The sequence below is a fragment of the Pezoporus wallicus genome, unplaced genomic scaffold, assembly GCF_028554395.1.
Source record: "Pezoporus wallicus isolate ANWC-B61680 ecotype Strahan unplaced genomic scaffold, APGP_CSIRO_Pwel_v1 contig_4901, whole genome shotgun sequence".
NCBI classification, from domain to species: domain Eukaryota; kingdom Metazoa; phylum Chordata; class Aves; order Psittaciformes; family Psittacidae; genus Pezoporus; species Pezoporus wallicus.
This window is the reverse complement of record NW_026640354.1, coordinates 606,306-623,226: the sequence shown is the minus strand read 5'-3', so window position 1 is coordinate 623,226 and position 16,921 is coordinate 606,306. Positions and strand designations below refer to the sequence as shown.

The window sequence follows — 16,921 nt, the reverse complement described above, 5'->3', positions numbered from 1 at the left end:
CTATGAAATGGGTAAGGACTACTACCAAATTCTCACTCTCTGAACAGACAGAGAGAACAGATATTTTAGCCTCCTCTAGAATAGCCAGTGCTCAATTCTCAATAGATTACTGACTCATTTGTATTCTTACTGTTCCTTTTCCAGTCATTTTGTTATTACACTGAAAAAAAATGACCTAAGTTTCTCTTGGAAGTACTTATAAGCAGATTAAAAAAGTCAAATTTCCTATTTCCATGAAAATTCAGCTAGCAATTCAAGTATCAACTTGTTCTAGTCTAAGTACGCATTGAGGTAGAGGAATGTTTGCAGCCACATTTGTGGTGTGGTTTGCCTCAGTTTAGCACATTAGTGGTATTCAACACATCAGGAAAGAGCTCCAGTTGACTGCAGTCAGTGGGAATGTTTTCACAACACCAAGGCTTGTCATAATTTGCATAACTGTTCATCTTTTGCCTGGGGTGTAACATTCCTTGCTTTGCAGGGGTCCTTTACCTGAAATGTTCTGCAATGTACCAGCAATACAGACTGTTCAGGTAGAGGAAAAAATGATAGGATCTGCTCAAAAATTATTTACTCCTTGTATTTATCAGAGGCAAGCAAAAGCTTATTATCTTTCTCCGGGACAGGAAGTTACAGATTTGGGCAGGCCTGAACCATGACACTGCAAGTTGCATTTGGCTATCAGGCTGCACCTTTGGCAATTCTAATGCTGGACACAAAGGAAAGTGTTGAAATTCCGTCCACTGGGAATCTGATAAAACATCTGTGCAAGGTGCAAGCCAGAATTCCTGCTGGGATCTGTTCTAGAAACATAAGAAATGGTAAGCATGATGCACAGTGTCCCATTACAAGAAAGTGCAACACCGGGGGGGGTGGGTAGGGTGGGGAGAATGTATTTCTAACTGAAAGGAACTCTTAAGATTAGAGCATAGGAGAACTTACAACTTACACATGGTGCTTGGGCAGGAGTTGACTGCTTTTGCTTTGCAAAAGCACTGAAACTGGGCTTGTAGCCAAATTTCCTTCTATGCACATTATTTACCTACAGAAGATCTTCACTGCTGAACTGGGTCAGCTATCCACTGTCCCAAGTGGAGGAAAACTTGGATATACCTGGTAGTTGGAAGTTCACTTGTGAACAAATTGCAGAACCTTGTGCACCGGCTGTCTATCAAGCATCTGACCTGGCACGAATATCACATTAGCAATGTATGTCTAAAGCCAGGAAAGCTTCAGTGCTTTCTTAAGACTCTGTGTCCTCTACTGCAAAGAGAAATGGGATTTATAGGCTGGCAAATGCAGACTGAATTCAATGTGTGTATGAGAAAATGACCCAGCTTCCAGGTGCTCCTGGGAACTTCCACTTTGTAACCATCAAGCTGCACAGCCTACTACATATTCTTCCAAATTATCCAGCTGTTGTATACACAATGACATTGAAACAGGATGGAAAATTCTGACTGATTGCCAGACATTAAGTAGAAGTAATGAATGACTTCTCATTTCAATTGGTGTCTCCACTCCTGAGTCAAACATAATTTCTCAGAGATCCTATAAATGAATCAGTTAAAATTTCTCAAGAAACTGTTGGTGGGAGGCAACACCTCCTGTTCTTTCTCCCTATTCAGGATGTACTTTAAAAGTTTGAATTGATCTCACAGAAACCACCCCCAAATAATTTTGCAATATCATTGTAAAAGGCACAAAAAATTTGCAAACCAGAAATTATTATGTAATATTATCAAAGGTTGTCCGCCTTCAGCAATGTATCCCTCTGTTACTACACATACACATGCACAAGTATAAAGACTTTCCAGTCATTTTGCTGACCTAGTTCTTTGTGCTCATGCAGTGTAGGAATACATGTCTTGGCACATAATAGTCTACGATTTTTTAGTGGAAACCAGAGACCACAATTTCCAGCCCCAACTATTAAACTCAGCAAAATGGCACACTGTGAAAATAAAATTGTTTGAACAAAACATGCTTGCGGTCTTAGGTCAGCTCCACTGTATTAACCACTGTCATAAGTGCAAGACAAGTATTTAAAGCAAGAAGAAGTCTCATATTCATCAAAAAAATGTAATTTTAAATTTGATACTGTTAAGTGCATCATTATCTTACTGGTGTCCCACGATCTCCTGGTTTTCCTGGTTTTCCACTTGGGCCACCAACTCCTGGAACTCCTGGGGCACCCTACAGTGGACAACATGTAAAATGAATTGTGTAAATCCACAACTGCCTAAGTGCTAATAAGAAATATGTTACTGTATTGAGTGTAAAGCAATACTGAAAATGGGTCCTATCAGTCTTGGGTTTTTTTTCTGCTATGTACAAATCAGGCTCAAAAACTTTCCTTCATAAAAAAATGTTTTTTTTAATGGAAATGTGTCCTTTTACATAACACCATAGATTAACAGGTATTTCTGAATCTAAAAATTCAGAGTTTCTACATGTTTTGGGGATCACTATTACTGACAGATTCCTAATGGAGTGCAAAACAGTTTGGCCTTCTAACTTCATCTAGCAGATCTGTGATCCTTGTAAAAGTCCACAACAAGAAGTGTATAAAATTCATTCTAGTGATACTAGATAAATATGAACAAATGAAAGACTAGTGTTAGGTTATGTGATGAAAGCTTATCTGAACACCCACAAAGGAGCACAAGAAAGACAGTTGTGGGAGAGCAGGGGGCACAAATATAATATCCTGTCCGAGAGACTCCTGTCTATTATTTATATACACACTAGGTATACTTAATACCTGGTATAAATGTGTGCTCTGTTCATGTGCTTACAAGGAACACATCTTCCACCTTGCTACTGGCTGGACCTGACAACATGGAGCTGCAGCAACTTGCCTATCTCAGGCTATCTCATCCAGCATGAGTTTTTCTCATAACAACCAGCATGTTTTCTAACATGGTCCCACAAAACACAATGAAGTAGCTTTTTAAGCAAAAACTAATCCTCAAATATTCTTGTCAAGAAAAACTTGCATGGATAGGGCTTGGTTTTGTTTTTCTTATGAGAATACAAGTAATAAGCTGATTAGTTTTAGCAAATCTAGCTATGCATTTAAAAATCATGGCTGAAGTACCAGGTTAACTGGTCCTTCCCTTATTTACAGTGGAAGAAATCAATTTCAAAACCACTCTTACAAATGTTTGTGAATACATACTTTATGCAGCTGTTTGCTCACCTTTTACTAAGAGTTTCCCAGATCTATTTAGGATATTGAAAAAAGGATCCATTTCATATTTGACAGAAACTGAATGTTAATGTGGTTCTCTCTCTGATCAGTTCTCTTATTACATAGTATATCAAAGTCAAAATTATATTTACCGCTGGTCCTGGTGGGCCTCTGGGACCTGTAGGACCATCTTTTCCTGTGAAACCCTGTTCAAAAACAAAACCATGGTTAGCAATTTATTTAAGACTGTAGCTCAATTAAAATGGCCTTTAAGATTATGTAACTGCAACACTCCTGGTTACTACTAGCACATCTTTTCAAACCTATCCAGAATGTAATTTATAAAAATAACAATCACAACTAAGGCTGTAGAAGGCTATGGAAGAGAGCTTCAGCCAACTCACAAGATGTTCAGCATCTGTTGACTAACTGAATATAGAATGAGTCTCTCTCAACATTTTTAAGAAACGGAATCATTGCTCTATCCAGAGAAGATCTCTCATTTTGCTGTTCTCAGATTAGCTGGAAAACCTGAGGTTTCCACTTAAAGGAAGAACAACCTCCCTCTCACATACTTCCCCTGCAAGAAGAGATACTGAGAAATCCAATTTCAATAACCTAACATAGTATACATATATTAACATTGGTGGTCCATGGTCCACTAATGACCCACCAATCCAATGGTATGCTTTTTGGCAAGCAGCTACTACAGGTGGTCTGTTTTCATTCCCAGCTACCAACTGTTACGAGAAGATAACTATAAATGTATATAATCTCGGCTACTAATTTTGACTGTAAAGGTAAGTCATTGCTTCGGTCATCTCAAAGGTGATATGCCATTGTGAAGACAAAAGAGATTTGCATAGCTGACCTGAAATTAGAAGAAAGGGACTGCAACACCTCCACAGTTAAATACCTGTGTGCCTGCCCTTCATTATGAAGGCATTTCAGAATTCCCCATTCAAAAGAAAGTACTTAGCTCCAGACAGCCAAAAGTTAAGAAGCGAAATTCAAATTCACAGTAAGAATGCCACAGCCAGATTCTTCATAGATATGATATCTCTGAGAAAAGCAGAATTTCAAAGGGATCCTGTGCAGCAGCAACAGTATGTGGAAGACAGCAAGGCTAAGTACCTCAGCAGAGCTCTGCTCAGTGGACATAGTGCTCTGTGGGAGCAGGCATCTAAGAACCCACTCAGGAGAGTAAGCATTGCAATTCTTATAGTACATATCTGGCTAGCCTACGGCTATCTGGGAAGGTTTTCACTCCTAGATTTTTCCAGTCCTTCCGCTTTTACCTCTCAAACTAGATATTGATAAAAGGACTCCTTTTGAAAAAGCATCTGAAAATAGATATTGCAAAGAAAGAGGGGTAGGGAAGGGCAATGGACCAAAACAAAGGAAAAAAAAAATACCCAACAAAAAACACCAAAACCATTACTTGGTCTTTTCAGAGTTAAAATGAGGAAATTTTACCCTTTCTCCTGGAGGTCCCATTGGTCCAGGTGGACCAGGTAAACCTGGGGTTCCCTAGAGGGGAAAAGAATGATAAACTGCATCCATGACAGAACAATCACTGTTATGCTAATCATTCCATTATATATGCACATATTTAAATAGTAATTGCCTTTAGTTAAATGCTTTTTTGCATTTACAAGAACAAAACGAACCTTTAGGAGAAACCATTTATTTCATATACATGATACAAGAGTCTTCACCCTCACTATACTTTTTACTTCCATTTCTTTATTAGCCCATAATTCAACTTCAAAAACAATTTTCAGCACTGTTCACATAAAACAGGCATATCTGCTTTACTGCCTTTACAAGCATGACTTACAGATGCCATCTAATACTTTTACACTTGGTGCTAAAGCATAGCTTCAGTCACCTATCAGAATGAATCCAAAGAAACAAAAATTAGACTTTTCCTTTATTATTCTTCCCTCTCCCCCCCTCCCATTGTCCTATTTTTTAACATTCTGCTGCTTTACTGTGCATATTCTAAATTCTATGTTTCTTTTCCTTCTAGCTTCTGGGTAAAGAATAACCCCTAAAATTAAATAGGTAGGGTACACTAGAGAACACCTAGGGATAATTTCATTCAGCACTGTGTAGGATCAGTACCATTACTGTAGGAACTGGATATTGAACAGTCTTGTATCATGTTGTCATATTCTTCCCCCTTTTCTGCTAATTTCACCATACACTAAAATGTAGCACTGCTTTCTACAGGACATTACTACTCAGGATTATAAGGACTAATAAACCAGGTAAAGAATATAAGGCCCTTGGTCCACAACTGACCTTATCTAATATATAAAACTAAATCCACAAGACCATGTAAGTATCTCCCATGCAGTATTTCTATCCCCAGTAAAATCAAGGATAAAAAAGTAACCAAGGAATATTAGTTACATCACCACATGTGCAGATCAATGACCTTAGAGTATCCACATCTGACTGATTATAAAAAAAAAAAAATCCTTTTTTTTCTCCTTAAAACATAATCCTAGTTTACAACATAGAAACCTGCAAGTAAGTGATATTTAATATTGCTTTCTTCTTTCAGAAAGCATATGATTAATATCCCAAGATAATTTGACTTCCTAAAGTGGAAAGCAATTAGACAACATTGCTGAAGAGGGGTTCAGGAAAGGTTCTGCAACCTTTATGTTAGGAAGACATTCAAATGCAGGTGATCAGAATTTGAGGGACCTTCCTGGGGAGTTATCAGTGTACTTTTCCTAATCCAAAGGCTTGTCCCTGTACATTCACTACTGCCCAGGTGGATGTTTGACTTGATTCAGTACAGCTGTTCTTTCACTCTTGCTGTTTTGAACGGTTTACTATTTCTTACATTTCACATTCCTAAGTGTAAGATAATTGTGTTTCCAAAACTATTGCTTAGGAAGGTATGAGAAGAGTCCACAATTTCTAATGATGTCAAAGACAGCTGTCCAGCAGCCAACCTGCATCAGGAATATTGTGAAACAACATTATCTTGTCTAAGCATCTACTTACCGATCGCCCTGGTAGTCCAGGCTGGCCAGCATCACCTTTCATTCCTTGACGACCCTATAATTTTCATAAATTATTGTTAGAGATTCTACAGTAGATCAGCAGAATAATTAATTTGTGTAATGGACACAAAATATTTCTGCAAGATACTTAAATTAAGGAATCCATAAACCAACTCTGTGTTATGGAATAAGTCAAGATACATATACCTCTTAAAAGAAGCAATACTGATCTTCCCGCAAATATTTGCAAATGCATTTGATAAGGAAGTGACATGTCTTCTCAGAAAGAGAAACTGATATCAATGTCTTCACAGGCAGGAAAGCAGGGAAGGGTTACATGTTTTCTCTCAAACTCCTTTACCTTTCTCAGCTGATGAATAGAGCTGTTTACACTCACCGAAGTTAAAGGCTTGGTATTTTTAAAGTATTGCTATTTTCCTCTAGCTCATGGTCTAAAAAGGCATTACACACTTCCAGGAGAGAAGATGAAAGAGCATATAATGAAGCAATGCACTACCTTTCTCAACTAGCTTGTGTTCCACATACCCTAAAGCCCTGTAGTATAAATGTATGGTCTGAAATCACATGAGCTAAATTTCACAATACGATCTTTATTTTTCACAGTGGCTTGCATGTTGGTCCAGAATTAATAATTGTTGACAACACAACAATAATCAAATAATTTGTAAACACAGCCTGCCAATTACAATTGATATGAAAAATGAAATTACATGACTCAAAAGCGGTGCTCTAACTTATTGTAAACTAATGAGAAGTTCCACCAATGTTGCTATTTTCATTCTGTAGAGGTATCAAACTGAATATGACAAACACATGTATTTACTATTGTGTTCTGGCATATATTCTCAGTGCTGTTGTCAGGCTAAAGTCAAAACCACAGCACTCCAGCTACTAAGAAGGAGAAAAATGACTGCTACAGCTGAATCCAGTACAGTTGTGTTCTACATGCAAAAGGAATTTGATTGGCCTTTTTTGCTGTTTGGCACCTCTAGGTCATCTTGAAGTTTCTCCTCACAGTATAAAACAAAAAAATAAAAAGCATCTGCACTGGTTAACAAAATCTGTCTACTTAGTCCTTACAAAACAGAAGGTGTACCTCATCTCTACCTTGAAGCACATTTTGTTTTCCATTTCCCAAATTACTTTACATACTGAGAAGGTAGCCTGGTTTCAAATGCAAAATGAGACAGCATGCAATCAGACACTAATTCTATTTTTTTTCATAAACTTTATATTTTAGCAAAAACTTCATTGAAAAAGTTCCTGATTATATTAAATTCCAAGCTAAACTGGAAACATCAAAATATATTCCTGCTTTTGGGATGATTACTTATCAAAATATGGCAAAAGCAGTCAATACATTCAGAATGTATACAAAGGGTTACCTATGCTATCTGCTATAAAAAGCAGAATCTGGGGAAACTTCATCAGTGTTAATAAAGTTGCTCTGGCTTTGAAGGAACATACATGAAATCGGAAGTAGCCTCTCACTAAAACATGCATGCTGTTGCCAAGAAAGCCCCCCAGGAACGAAGGCCTGTTTTGTATGTCTAGATCTAGGCACTCATTGCCTCTCTGAACTTTCAGCTACTGATTGGAGCATCGAATATAAAAGTTAGACATGTAAACCTCTGAGAAAATCTTCAGAGTAATACTGTGTGCTTAATTTTCCTGCACTACAGTTCTATAGTTTTGAATCCTAGAATTTGAAGGACTAGCAACTCTACAGAAAAGCTGTAAGACTGAAAATGGAGTAGCACAATGTACATTAGAATGCTTAGAGTCTGTCCCTTCACGGGCATACCATAAGCACATGTAACAATCAGGATAGAAAACACAATTGTATTGAAAGAGACCTGCTTCATAATACTACTGCATTGTAGGGAAAAATAAATGTTAGGGCAAAGCTGCCACTGTCTTCCAAGACTGCCATTCCCCATGGACAGCTCTGACTCCACGCACATTTCCAGCCACATTTAGAATGGCCACTCACCGGTTCACCTGGGATAGATAGCCCATTGGGGCCCTGTGGACCTGGGGGACCTTGAGGGCCAGGAGGACCCGTCTCACCACGAGGACCAGGAGGCCCCTGCAAGCAGAAAATTAAAGCAAGATTTTAAATGACAACCCCTGCTTAGATCTGTAAGTGCAAAATCCTTTGGGTTAGACACTTAAGGTAAATCAGAAGCCTGGAGATACATTTAAAACTTCAGAACAACTGTGGAAACACTTATTCAAGTGGCATATCCTTTCATAAGCTATTCCCTGATTCATGTTGGCAGTCTCATGTCAAAACACACCTTCTGGCAGCATTTAATTAGAAGTATAGCTGGCCCCTCTGTACAGAAGAAAGGACAACAATCCTGCAGGGTGTTTATTAACAGCATGATGCATGCACTGTAGTTTCCTGATGTGCAGTCAGTGCTTTCAAGGCTGCATATATGCATAGACTGTGTATATATAGTCTCAACAGGTAGGCTGCACATAAAAAACATATAGACATATTTCCTAATAAATTTTTAATTTCCATTCTTAGCCCAGCATAGAGTTAAACACACAAAGTTTTATGCAGGTAAGCATGTCGCAACATTATAGATGTATTCCAGAAAGATACTTACAGATGATCCAGTCAAACCCCTTTCACCTCTGGGACCTTTAGCACCTGGGCCACCCTAAATTGAATATTTGGAAAGAAAAATTATTCTGTTCAGGGAAAGCAAGGGTACATCATACCAGGGTGCATTTTGAATCTTCTTTATCAAACACTTATATGAAAGCCTAAAGTTTTGAAGTACATAGATCACACTACTAAAAGAGTACTAGGACAGAAAATGCATCAGAAACTCAGTTAAACCACACCGGCTTCAACCTTGCCAATTTAGCCCATGAAAAATTATTGTCATTTTTGTATCTGCAGACATAAACTTCTCCAATTTATATTCATCAAAATATCTGGACACCTCTCTAGCAGACTGGCAGACAACTTAACTGGACTTCAGATTCCCCATGCAGCATTTTTGACAGCTTCAAAGTAGAAGTATTACTGGGCTGGGTATAATTCCTTTATATTCATACTGGTAGGAGGATATCCAACCCACAGATTGCTATCTCTCCACATAAAAAAAAAAAAGAGTAACTGATTTATTTCCCTGACTGAGTAAAGAATCTTTCCTTGGAGTGAAATCCTGATTCTATATTTTAGAAATATTTGCACAGTCCATTATAAATATCTTGTACATGAACTGAAGGACAGCTGACATTGGGCCAGATTCTTTCAACCTATCAAACAATGAGTAGCTATTCACAGGGATTACATTGGAAATATGGGAAAAGGATTATTATACAAATAAGTAGAGGTGGTAGGAGATGTCCAACTGTGGTTTAAACTAAGATGAAAGGTGAACAGATTACCATGATGTTATGGATGCACTGATCTTTCTGACTGACCTTTGTTTCACAAAACAACTTTGATAAATCTAAAAATGAGAAAATCTGTCCATTGCAAATAGTTACTTACAGCTGGTCCAGGGGGTCCTGGAGGTCCCACACTGTCTTGAGTACAGGTACAAGCATTTGGAAGAGCTGGGCATTTTGCTTCATCTCTCTGAAAATATAATCACAACAGTTACTGTCATTTTAAAGAGAAGTACTAGATGGCAGCATACTTTTCTAAAACAGTAAGATTTTCTATTGTGTTTTCAAGTAAAATACACAGCTAAACAGTGGTTTCCAGAAGTTTTTACAGGACCTTCATATTTTTAGCCAATTTTCTTTGTGAGCTATACATGGCACTAACAACATTGACACAGGTAAAATCTAATACATATGCAGATTCCATAGTTCTAATATTTATATCCATTAGACAATCATCTTGCAATGACAAAGAATAAACTAGTTACTTTTGAATGTTACTCTAAGAACAGATTAAACAAAAAAATAATACAACTATTCCATTCATAATACCTAGGATTTTAAATATCATTGGAATACAAAATATAACTGACATTTTTTCATCATTCCTAAGTGATTCAGTTCAAGCACATTATAACATTTCCCTCAGACACAAAACTTTGAAATCTGGTGTTGTTCACTGGCTGCTCCAACAACTGTTGTTTAGATCTGCTGTCTATAGTATGAGATATAATACCAGGGTAATATTAATATTAAATTTGCTATTACTAATGATTTTCTGAATAGCTGCTGGTTCATTTATACTTACCATAGAAGGAAGATCACAACATCTGTCTCTGCTAGTCCAAACCGGACTACATACAATGTCAAAATTCTGGATTTCTAACTGTAAAATAAAGTAGGACTCTTGAAAGATATTAAAGACGTTATTTATGAAATCTAGTGGCATTATCATTAAAAATTACTCCAAAACTAGTTTATTTTTATGCAGTTTACATTATTCAGACATTCACTTCTTTTTTTGACACTGCCAAAAAAAAAAAAAGGTTTAAAATGAAATAATTTTATAAATACATAAAAATTTATAAAATAAACTAAATAAAAAAAATAATAATAACCAAGCTTACATAAGGTTCCAGGAACTTCAAGCACTGATGATTGTTCTTGTTCTGGGCTAAATATGTGACTGAAGAAATATTTTGCAATACTGAATGAATATTACCGATGAACTTACGCATCATCTGAGTTCCCCTGCACTTCAAAATGAAATCTGGCTGAAAAACTTTTGGACTAGCTCTAAGAACTGAAGTGCTTGGGTCATGTATTAATTCAGATTCATTTACGGAACTTTCCATTGAGATTACCAAAGAAAAGTTCCGAAAAAGGCTGAATTTGGGACCTAGGCAGACTGTACAGTAAAAATGTTTGCCTTTCTTTTTTTACCCCAAGAGCTACAACACTGTAGTCTGATACATGCAACCAAACATTTGATGGTGAACACCAAGAGTCTTCTTCTGGTGCTCGGGTTTGCACATATGGGTCAGATTGCAGATTTAAATCTTCGAATATGAAGCTCAGGTGATAGCATTGATAGTATAGTTAATCCATTAAGATAATTGATGTTCCCTTCATAGAAGCAGCCACTTTTTCATTATAGGCTTATAGATCATAAAGCCAGTGTGGATTACTCTGATCACTTAGAGTAAGACACACCACAGGTCTTGACAGAAATGAAACCTGTTCATTGAAGAATATCTTTCAGGAAAACAAAACAATATTCATTTAAAGATTTCAAATGATAGAGATTCCACAGTAAATGGTTCCAATGACTAAATGCTCTCCATACCAGAAGAAAAACATTTCTGCTCTTGTTTGAATTTACCTGACTGCAACTTTCAGCTATCAGATTTTTATTCTTGCAATTCTGCTAGAATGAGAAGGTATCAAACCCACACTCCTCAGCTGAGTAGATTGGGTCTTGAAGTACAGACACTTAAAAGCTGTAAGTACAATACCAGTTTCTTAGCAATCCTAAATCTTTAATAACTTTCCTCAGAAAATTTCAAGGGCTTGCATTAATGAATGGATTAATATTTATTGCTCACTGTTGCTGATCTCCGGTCGCCTTTTAGAAGTTTCCCAAGTATTTCATAACCATCATTTGTGATGTTCCCAGCCTCCTTAATTGGTTTTTCCAGTATTTCACTGCAGTCAATATAAATCTTAACATTTGATGAAGTTACAACAATATGGACCTGAAAAGAATTTTAATGTAATATTTAGAAAAGGCACATTGGCATATTTAATACTTTAATATAATTTCACTCTTTAGGTAATAGTTTTAAATTTTCTTCCTAGCAATCCTGCTATACTTTCAAATGGTGGAAAAAATTGGACACAAGGAAAGGCTATGACATTTGTAACCTCTTTAAAATTTGTTGAAGGTCAATAAGATGTATACAGAAGTACAGCTAAGAAATACTATTTAATCTAATAGTTGAACTACAGTGATCTATTTCCTTGCTTCAAGATGGCATAAAAGTGAAAAATAGAAAGAATTCTTGAGAGGATATGAATATAAGCTCTTCTTGTCCTTTTCTGATGGCTAAGACCACAAAAGAGGTTTATGAGTCTGTGAGTGCCAGTGGGCTAATAGACTGTCTGTAGTTCAGAGGGTAGATTTAGATCCAAGGATCCAGCGTTCAGTTTCCACAGATGACTCAAGCAGAGGCATTAGCTGCATTGAGATACAGAAAGTGAACAGAAAAATCTGCTGAGAAAAAGACAAACTCATGAAAGAAGCAAGAGAGAAATTTCCATGAGAAAATTGGCTACAAAAACTATGACAAAATAAGGAGAAACAGGGAAGAAGAGGAAGAGATTAATTATTGGAAAAAAGGGAAACTTAGAAGGGAGAAAAGAATGACTGTAGTAAAGTGAGAGTATGTTTACCAAGAGAATTAAGTGCTTGGGGAAAACACAGTAAACCTTAAACAGAAGAACAAACAAAACTGAAGAAAAGTTTACTATTCCAAAAATTTATAGCACCGATGGCAAATGTTATGCAAGAATTTCCTACATTTCTATGAAAACAAAACACATTCAGGATTCTCCAAGAAAGAAACAAGGATTGGACATTTTAAAAAGTCTAATATGCAGTTGATGGAATAATATCTTAATATTTTAGTGGCTTTATATACTTTACATACTGCATATACTTTAGGTACAATATGATAATATTGTACATAATAAGATAATATAACATCTATTTAATTGTTAAAATATCAACACAGTAAGATAAGCAGTAAAGAATCCTTGAAGTATGTATTCATGTTTTAAAGCTTCCGTTATCATACTACATAACCCTTCAGAAACATACTATTTGATGACTGCTTAAAAAACTTGGCATGAAATTAGAGATTCCCTTAAATGTCCTGAGTCAACAAGTGCCTCAACAATCTCCTGAGAATCTGTTCTTTTTTCCGTATTAAATATTTTCCCATGCAGAATTGTCTCCAAGGCATCAGCATAGTTTATCTAACACTCTTTAAACATCATGTGCTTTAGGTAATTGGAATTAAGACTTTTGAAAGTGTCCTCACTTTTGTCATCCAAAATCCAGTTGGCATCACAGTTTAATTCTCAGTGCTGTGTATACAAGTGGGTTTTTAATTAGCATTCCCAACAGTGTTTCTAGACCAAATTAAAAAAAAAATGAAAATATAACTGTGTCCAAAGTATAGTTTGGTATTACCTACCAAACTTTCCACAAAATAAAATAAGTACCATGCCAGAACTTTAAATTCATTATCATTTATACATAATATACTCAGTCATTTGATTATATGATTAAATTTTATGGATTAACTAATGCATCAAGCTGTTTAAACTCATCACATACGTAATTTACTAATTCTGCAAGGTATCTAACATGCAAGTCCTTCTACTGGACTGAACTTAAATAAAGTAAATGACATCTGCATAGCAAAGGTATTTTCATTTGCAGACATAGGAGACATGAATTTACATCCAGTGCTGAATTAGAACACAATTTGAAAATGTTCAAACAGCAGTGACTGTTGAGCATTACATATCCATCCAAAGAAGAAGCAATCCCAGCAACCAAAAATAAGCAGAGCTTCCCTAAGTCACTGACTCCGCCAGCTAACTGCTGATTTAGCAGCAGCTCTGAATTCCAGCTTGAATCTCATAGTCCAGGTACAAATCCAATAGAAGTAGGCATTTAGTTTTTACTGTAGATAAAACATCTCTGTATTCAATTCTGCTACATTTTTGTTGAAAACAAAATCTTAACAGAAACATTCTCTTCAATTCTGAACACACCAATATAAAGTATCAATTCTGACCATTTTCAGTGCCAGAAGGCACTGAAAGGAGATTTTAAGAAAGAAAACATACTTTAATCTTTCTTGCTGGACCCCTTCTAAGATAAAGTTTTATGGTGTTCTGGTCTACTGCAAAATTAACTACATCAATAAGCTAAGCAAACTATTATCCCATATGTACATCAGCAGACATACACTCATTATCAAATTTCCTGTAACTACTATAAAACTGCAATCTAAAAGGAAGTCTAGCACGGTAAGAATAAGAATGTATAAGTCGCCTGTCTCTCCAAAACATTCAGTTATAAATTTAATGACTGTCTCAGGCAGTCAGGATTTTTCCTAGGGGACTTGCCAGATTCAACAGCTTTCACCATAGCTATGCTACACAAAGTGTTCAAGTATGCCAAAGTAAATTTCCCTGCACAGTTAGGTGTAGTTAACTGTGCTTCACTGAACGAGCCAGTAAGTCATCAAATGAAAACCACAAAAATGCATGATATTTTGGAAAACATATTCACACATTCTAAAGATTTGTCATTTCTTTGAAACTGGATGGTAGGAGAAATTGCAAAAGTACCTCTTGAAATGTGTTAATCTTACTTTCCTTCCTTCACCCAGCTGAACCTACTGCTATCCTTTATTTTAGGAGCTAATCAACATGGCTGATACATAGGGCTTTCCCAGTTGTGAGTTGTGGAATCCCGTGGTGGTATCATTAACAACCTGACTCATATAGCACTCAGTAATCATCCCAGAGAGAATCCAGAGTCAGCTCAGTTGCATGGTGAAAAATCCCAAATACAGCTCTTTAAATCAAGGCTACTCCTGTTACTTCAGGTGCTATCAACACCTGAACTTTTGATTCCTTCCTGGGAAGAAAAATTAAAAAATAAAGAAGGGGAATGACACACTGCACTAAATACAACATATTTTTGCTTAGGAAATAGTCTCACAAGCAAAAATTCATAGTTCCACAGCTTTAAGATAATTTGCAATTGCTGCTACTGCTGTATATCATTTGCCATTTTAGGACTGCTTTCTGTTCATACGTATTTAACTACTAAAATAATACAAAATTCTGGATTCTATTTCCCAGCTGTTTTCCACCAGCAAGTGTAATTAAACAGTTATACATAACTGGTAGTATCGCTGGGGTTGCAGGTTGTTCCCCATTTGTTTTGATAAATGAGTAGTTGTTCACTGTAAGCACTGTCAGACAATTGTGCTCAGCTCTATCACATTTAGAGGAACTACAAGAAAAAATATAACTTAATGTCTATGAAATTAGCAGCAGATACTTAAACCAGACTGCTGGCAGTACAGCATATAGAAAGCTTCACACCGGTGACTTGAACAAGGGAAGTCTCAACTCACACTGAAATCTAAAATGAGGCATGCTATATGCTGTTCAGTGTCTTCCTTCTTGGTGATGACTCAGCTTTTATACCAAAACAATATCTATGCTAGAGTTTACTGACAGTTTTTCTCATGCAAATAGATTAATACATTTCCTTAAAATTCAGTTTTTCTACTCAGATATAAAAAAAAATAAAGGGGGGGAGGGGCAAAAAGCCAAATGCCATGGACAAAATAGAAGCTGCTTAAAGCAGGTACAATCCAAACCTACTCATAAGTATCAGTTACAAAGTCAATGACATAAACATTTCTTCATATATGCAAAAACAATTAGCCATTAAATAAATTATAAACAAGAATAATTCCATATAACAAAGTAATTTGGGAAATTATCCTCTGTCAAATTCTGAGGAAACCAATAGCTTTTATAGGAGTGTGTGATTTTTGTAGTCATCTGTGTTCTTAACAGATGAAGTCACAATAGCTGGCACCAGCTATCTTTCTCTGCTTTCAGCCTAGCAGAATCAGGTTGACAATGAGGCCTCTAGTTCCAGGAAGTTGACAGCGACAACCTCTTATCAGTATCCTCAAAGGAATGCTCGTAGTGACCAGTCATGAAGGAGAGAGTATCATAAAGAAAACAAATGTTATACTCTAGACATATTTAGTCATCAGAAGAAAAGTGAACTAAATAAAAGGGAGATAAATGAAAAGAATGTGCATAAATGAAAATGAGCATTTCAGCTGACCAAAAATGTTGCAACTGCAACTCACTTTATCTTAAATATACATACTTAACACAGCAAGAAAATCTTTTTAAATTGTGCTTTAGATATATATGTAGCCTGAGTCTAACACTTCCTGATAACTAGAGGTAAGGAAGCCTAGCAGGATCAAATTTCTATAATTAGGTGCACAAAATGAGAAAAGCAAACACAAAACTATCACAATTGAAGGCAGATGCAGTAACGTGAGGATTTTACTAGCCATTTTGACAATTCAAAAAACATGAGTTTCATTCTAAATCACAAAGAGATTATACAATATTTTATGGGCTCTTTCCCATGATGGTTGTTTCCCCAGTTAATGTTACTTTGTAATATTTTAGGCCCAGTGAATTTAAGCCAGAAATATACCAATACACATTCATACATACAAAACATCCATATACATGTGATCTGTTTCTTAACCATATGAATCTTTTTCAATGTGTTATTCATCTCCAAAAATTGGTTCCCTGCCTTCATAAGTCAACAGCTATGTACTTTCTGTGGCTGTATTTTCCTCTTCTCTTAATGATTTCAAACTATTACACTACCCTCCAGCCTTTTCTCACCACAGCTTCCTTTCCTATTCTTTCTAGTTTATCTTTTATCCTTCCTCTTTCATGTCTCAGGATTCAGGCTATGATGTCTTGTTCTGGTATATCCCCCCACTTTCACAATCGTGACAAACCTCTTAATTGTTTCAAAGAAGAGCTGTAACTTCAGAGATCTTGTTTTGCATGATCTGTAAGTCTCTATGTCAATTTACAGTAGTGTATAAAGACCGATCACTGACAGTGCCTT

The 16,921-nt window shown here is 36.3% G+C and overlaps 1 protein-coding gene across 1 annotated transcript in view; it reads right to left on the bottom strand.

Annotated features, from left to right (window-relative positions):
* Positions 1 to 16,921, bottom strand: part of COL12A1 (collagen type XII alpha 1 chain) — a 102,509-nt gene that overhangs the window by 11,203 nt on the left and 74,385 nt on the right. The window contains exons 52-60 of the mRNA XM_057418796.1: positions 11,754 to 11,903; positions 10,457 to 10,534; positions 9,755 to 9,841; positions 8,856 to 8,909; positions 8,231 to 8,326; positions 6,218 to 6,271; positions 4,670 to 4,723; positions 3,346 to 3,399; positions 2,125 to 2,196 (exon numbers count right to left, since the gene is read on the bottom strand). Coding sequence (XP_057274779.1) covers positions 2,125 to 2,196; positions 3,346 to 3,399; positions 4,670 to 4,723; positions 6,218 to 6,271; positions 8,231 to 8,326; positions 8,856 to 8,909; positions 9,755 to 9,841; positions 10,457 to 10,534; positions 11,754 to 11,903 — 699 coding nt within the window. The remainder of the gene's footprint in view (positions 1 to 2,124; positions 2,197 to 3,345; positions 3,400 to 4,669; positions 4,724 to 6,217; positions 6,272 to 8,230; positions 8,327 to 8,855; positions 8,910 to 9,754; positions 9,842 to 10,456; positions 10,535 to 11,753; positions 11,904 to 16,921) is intronic.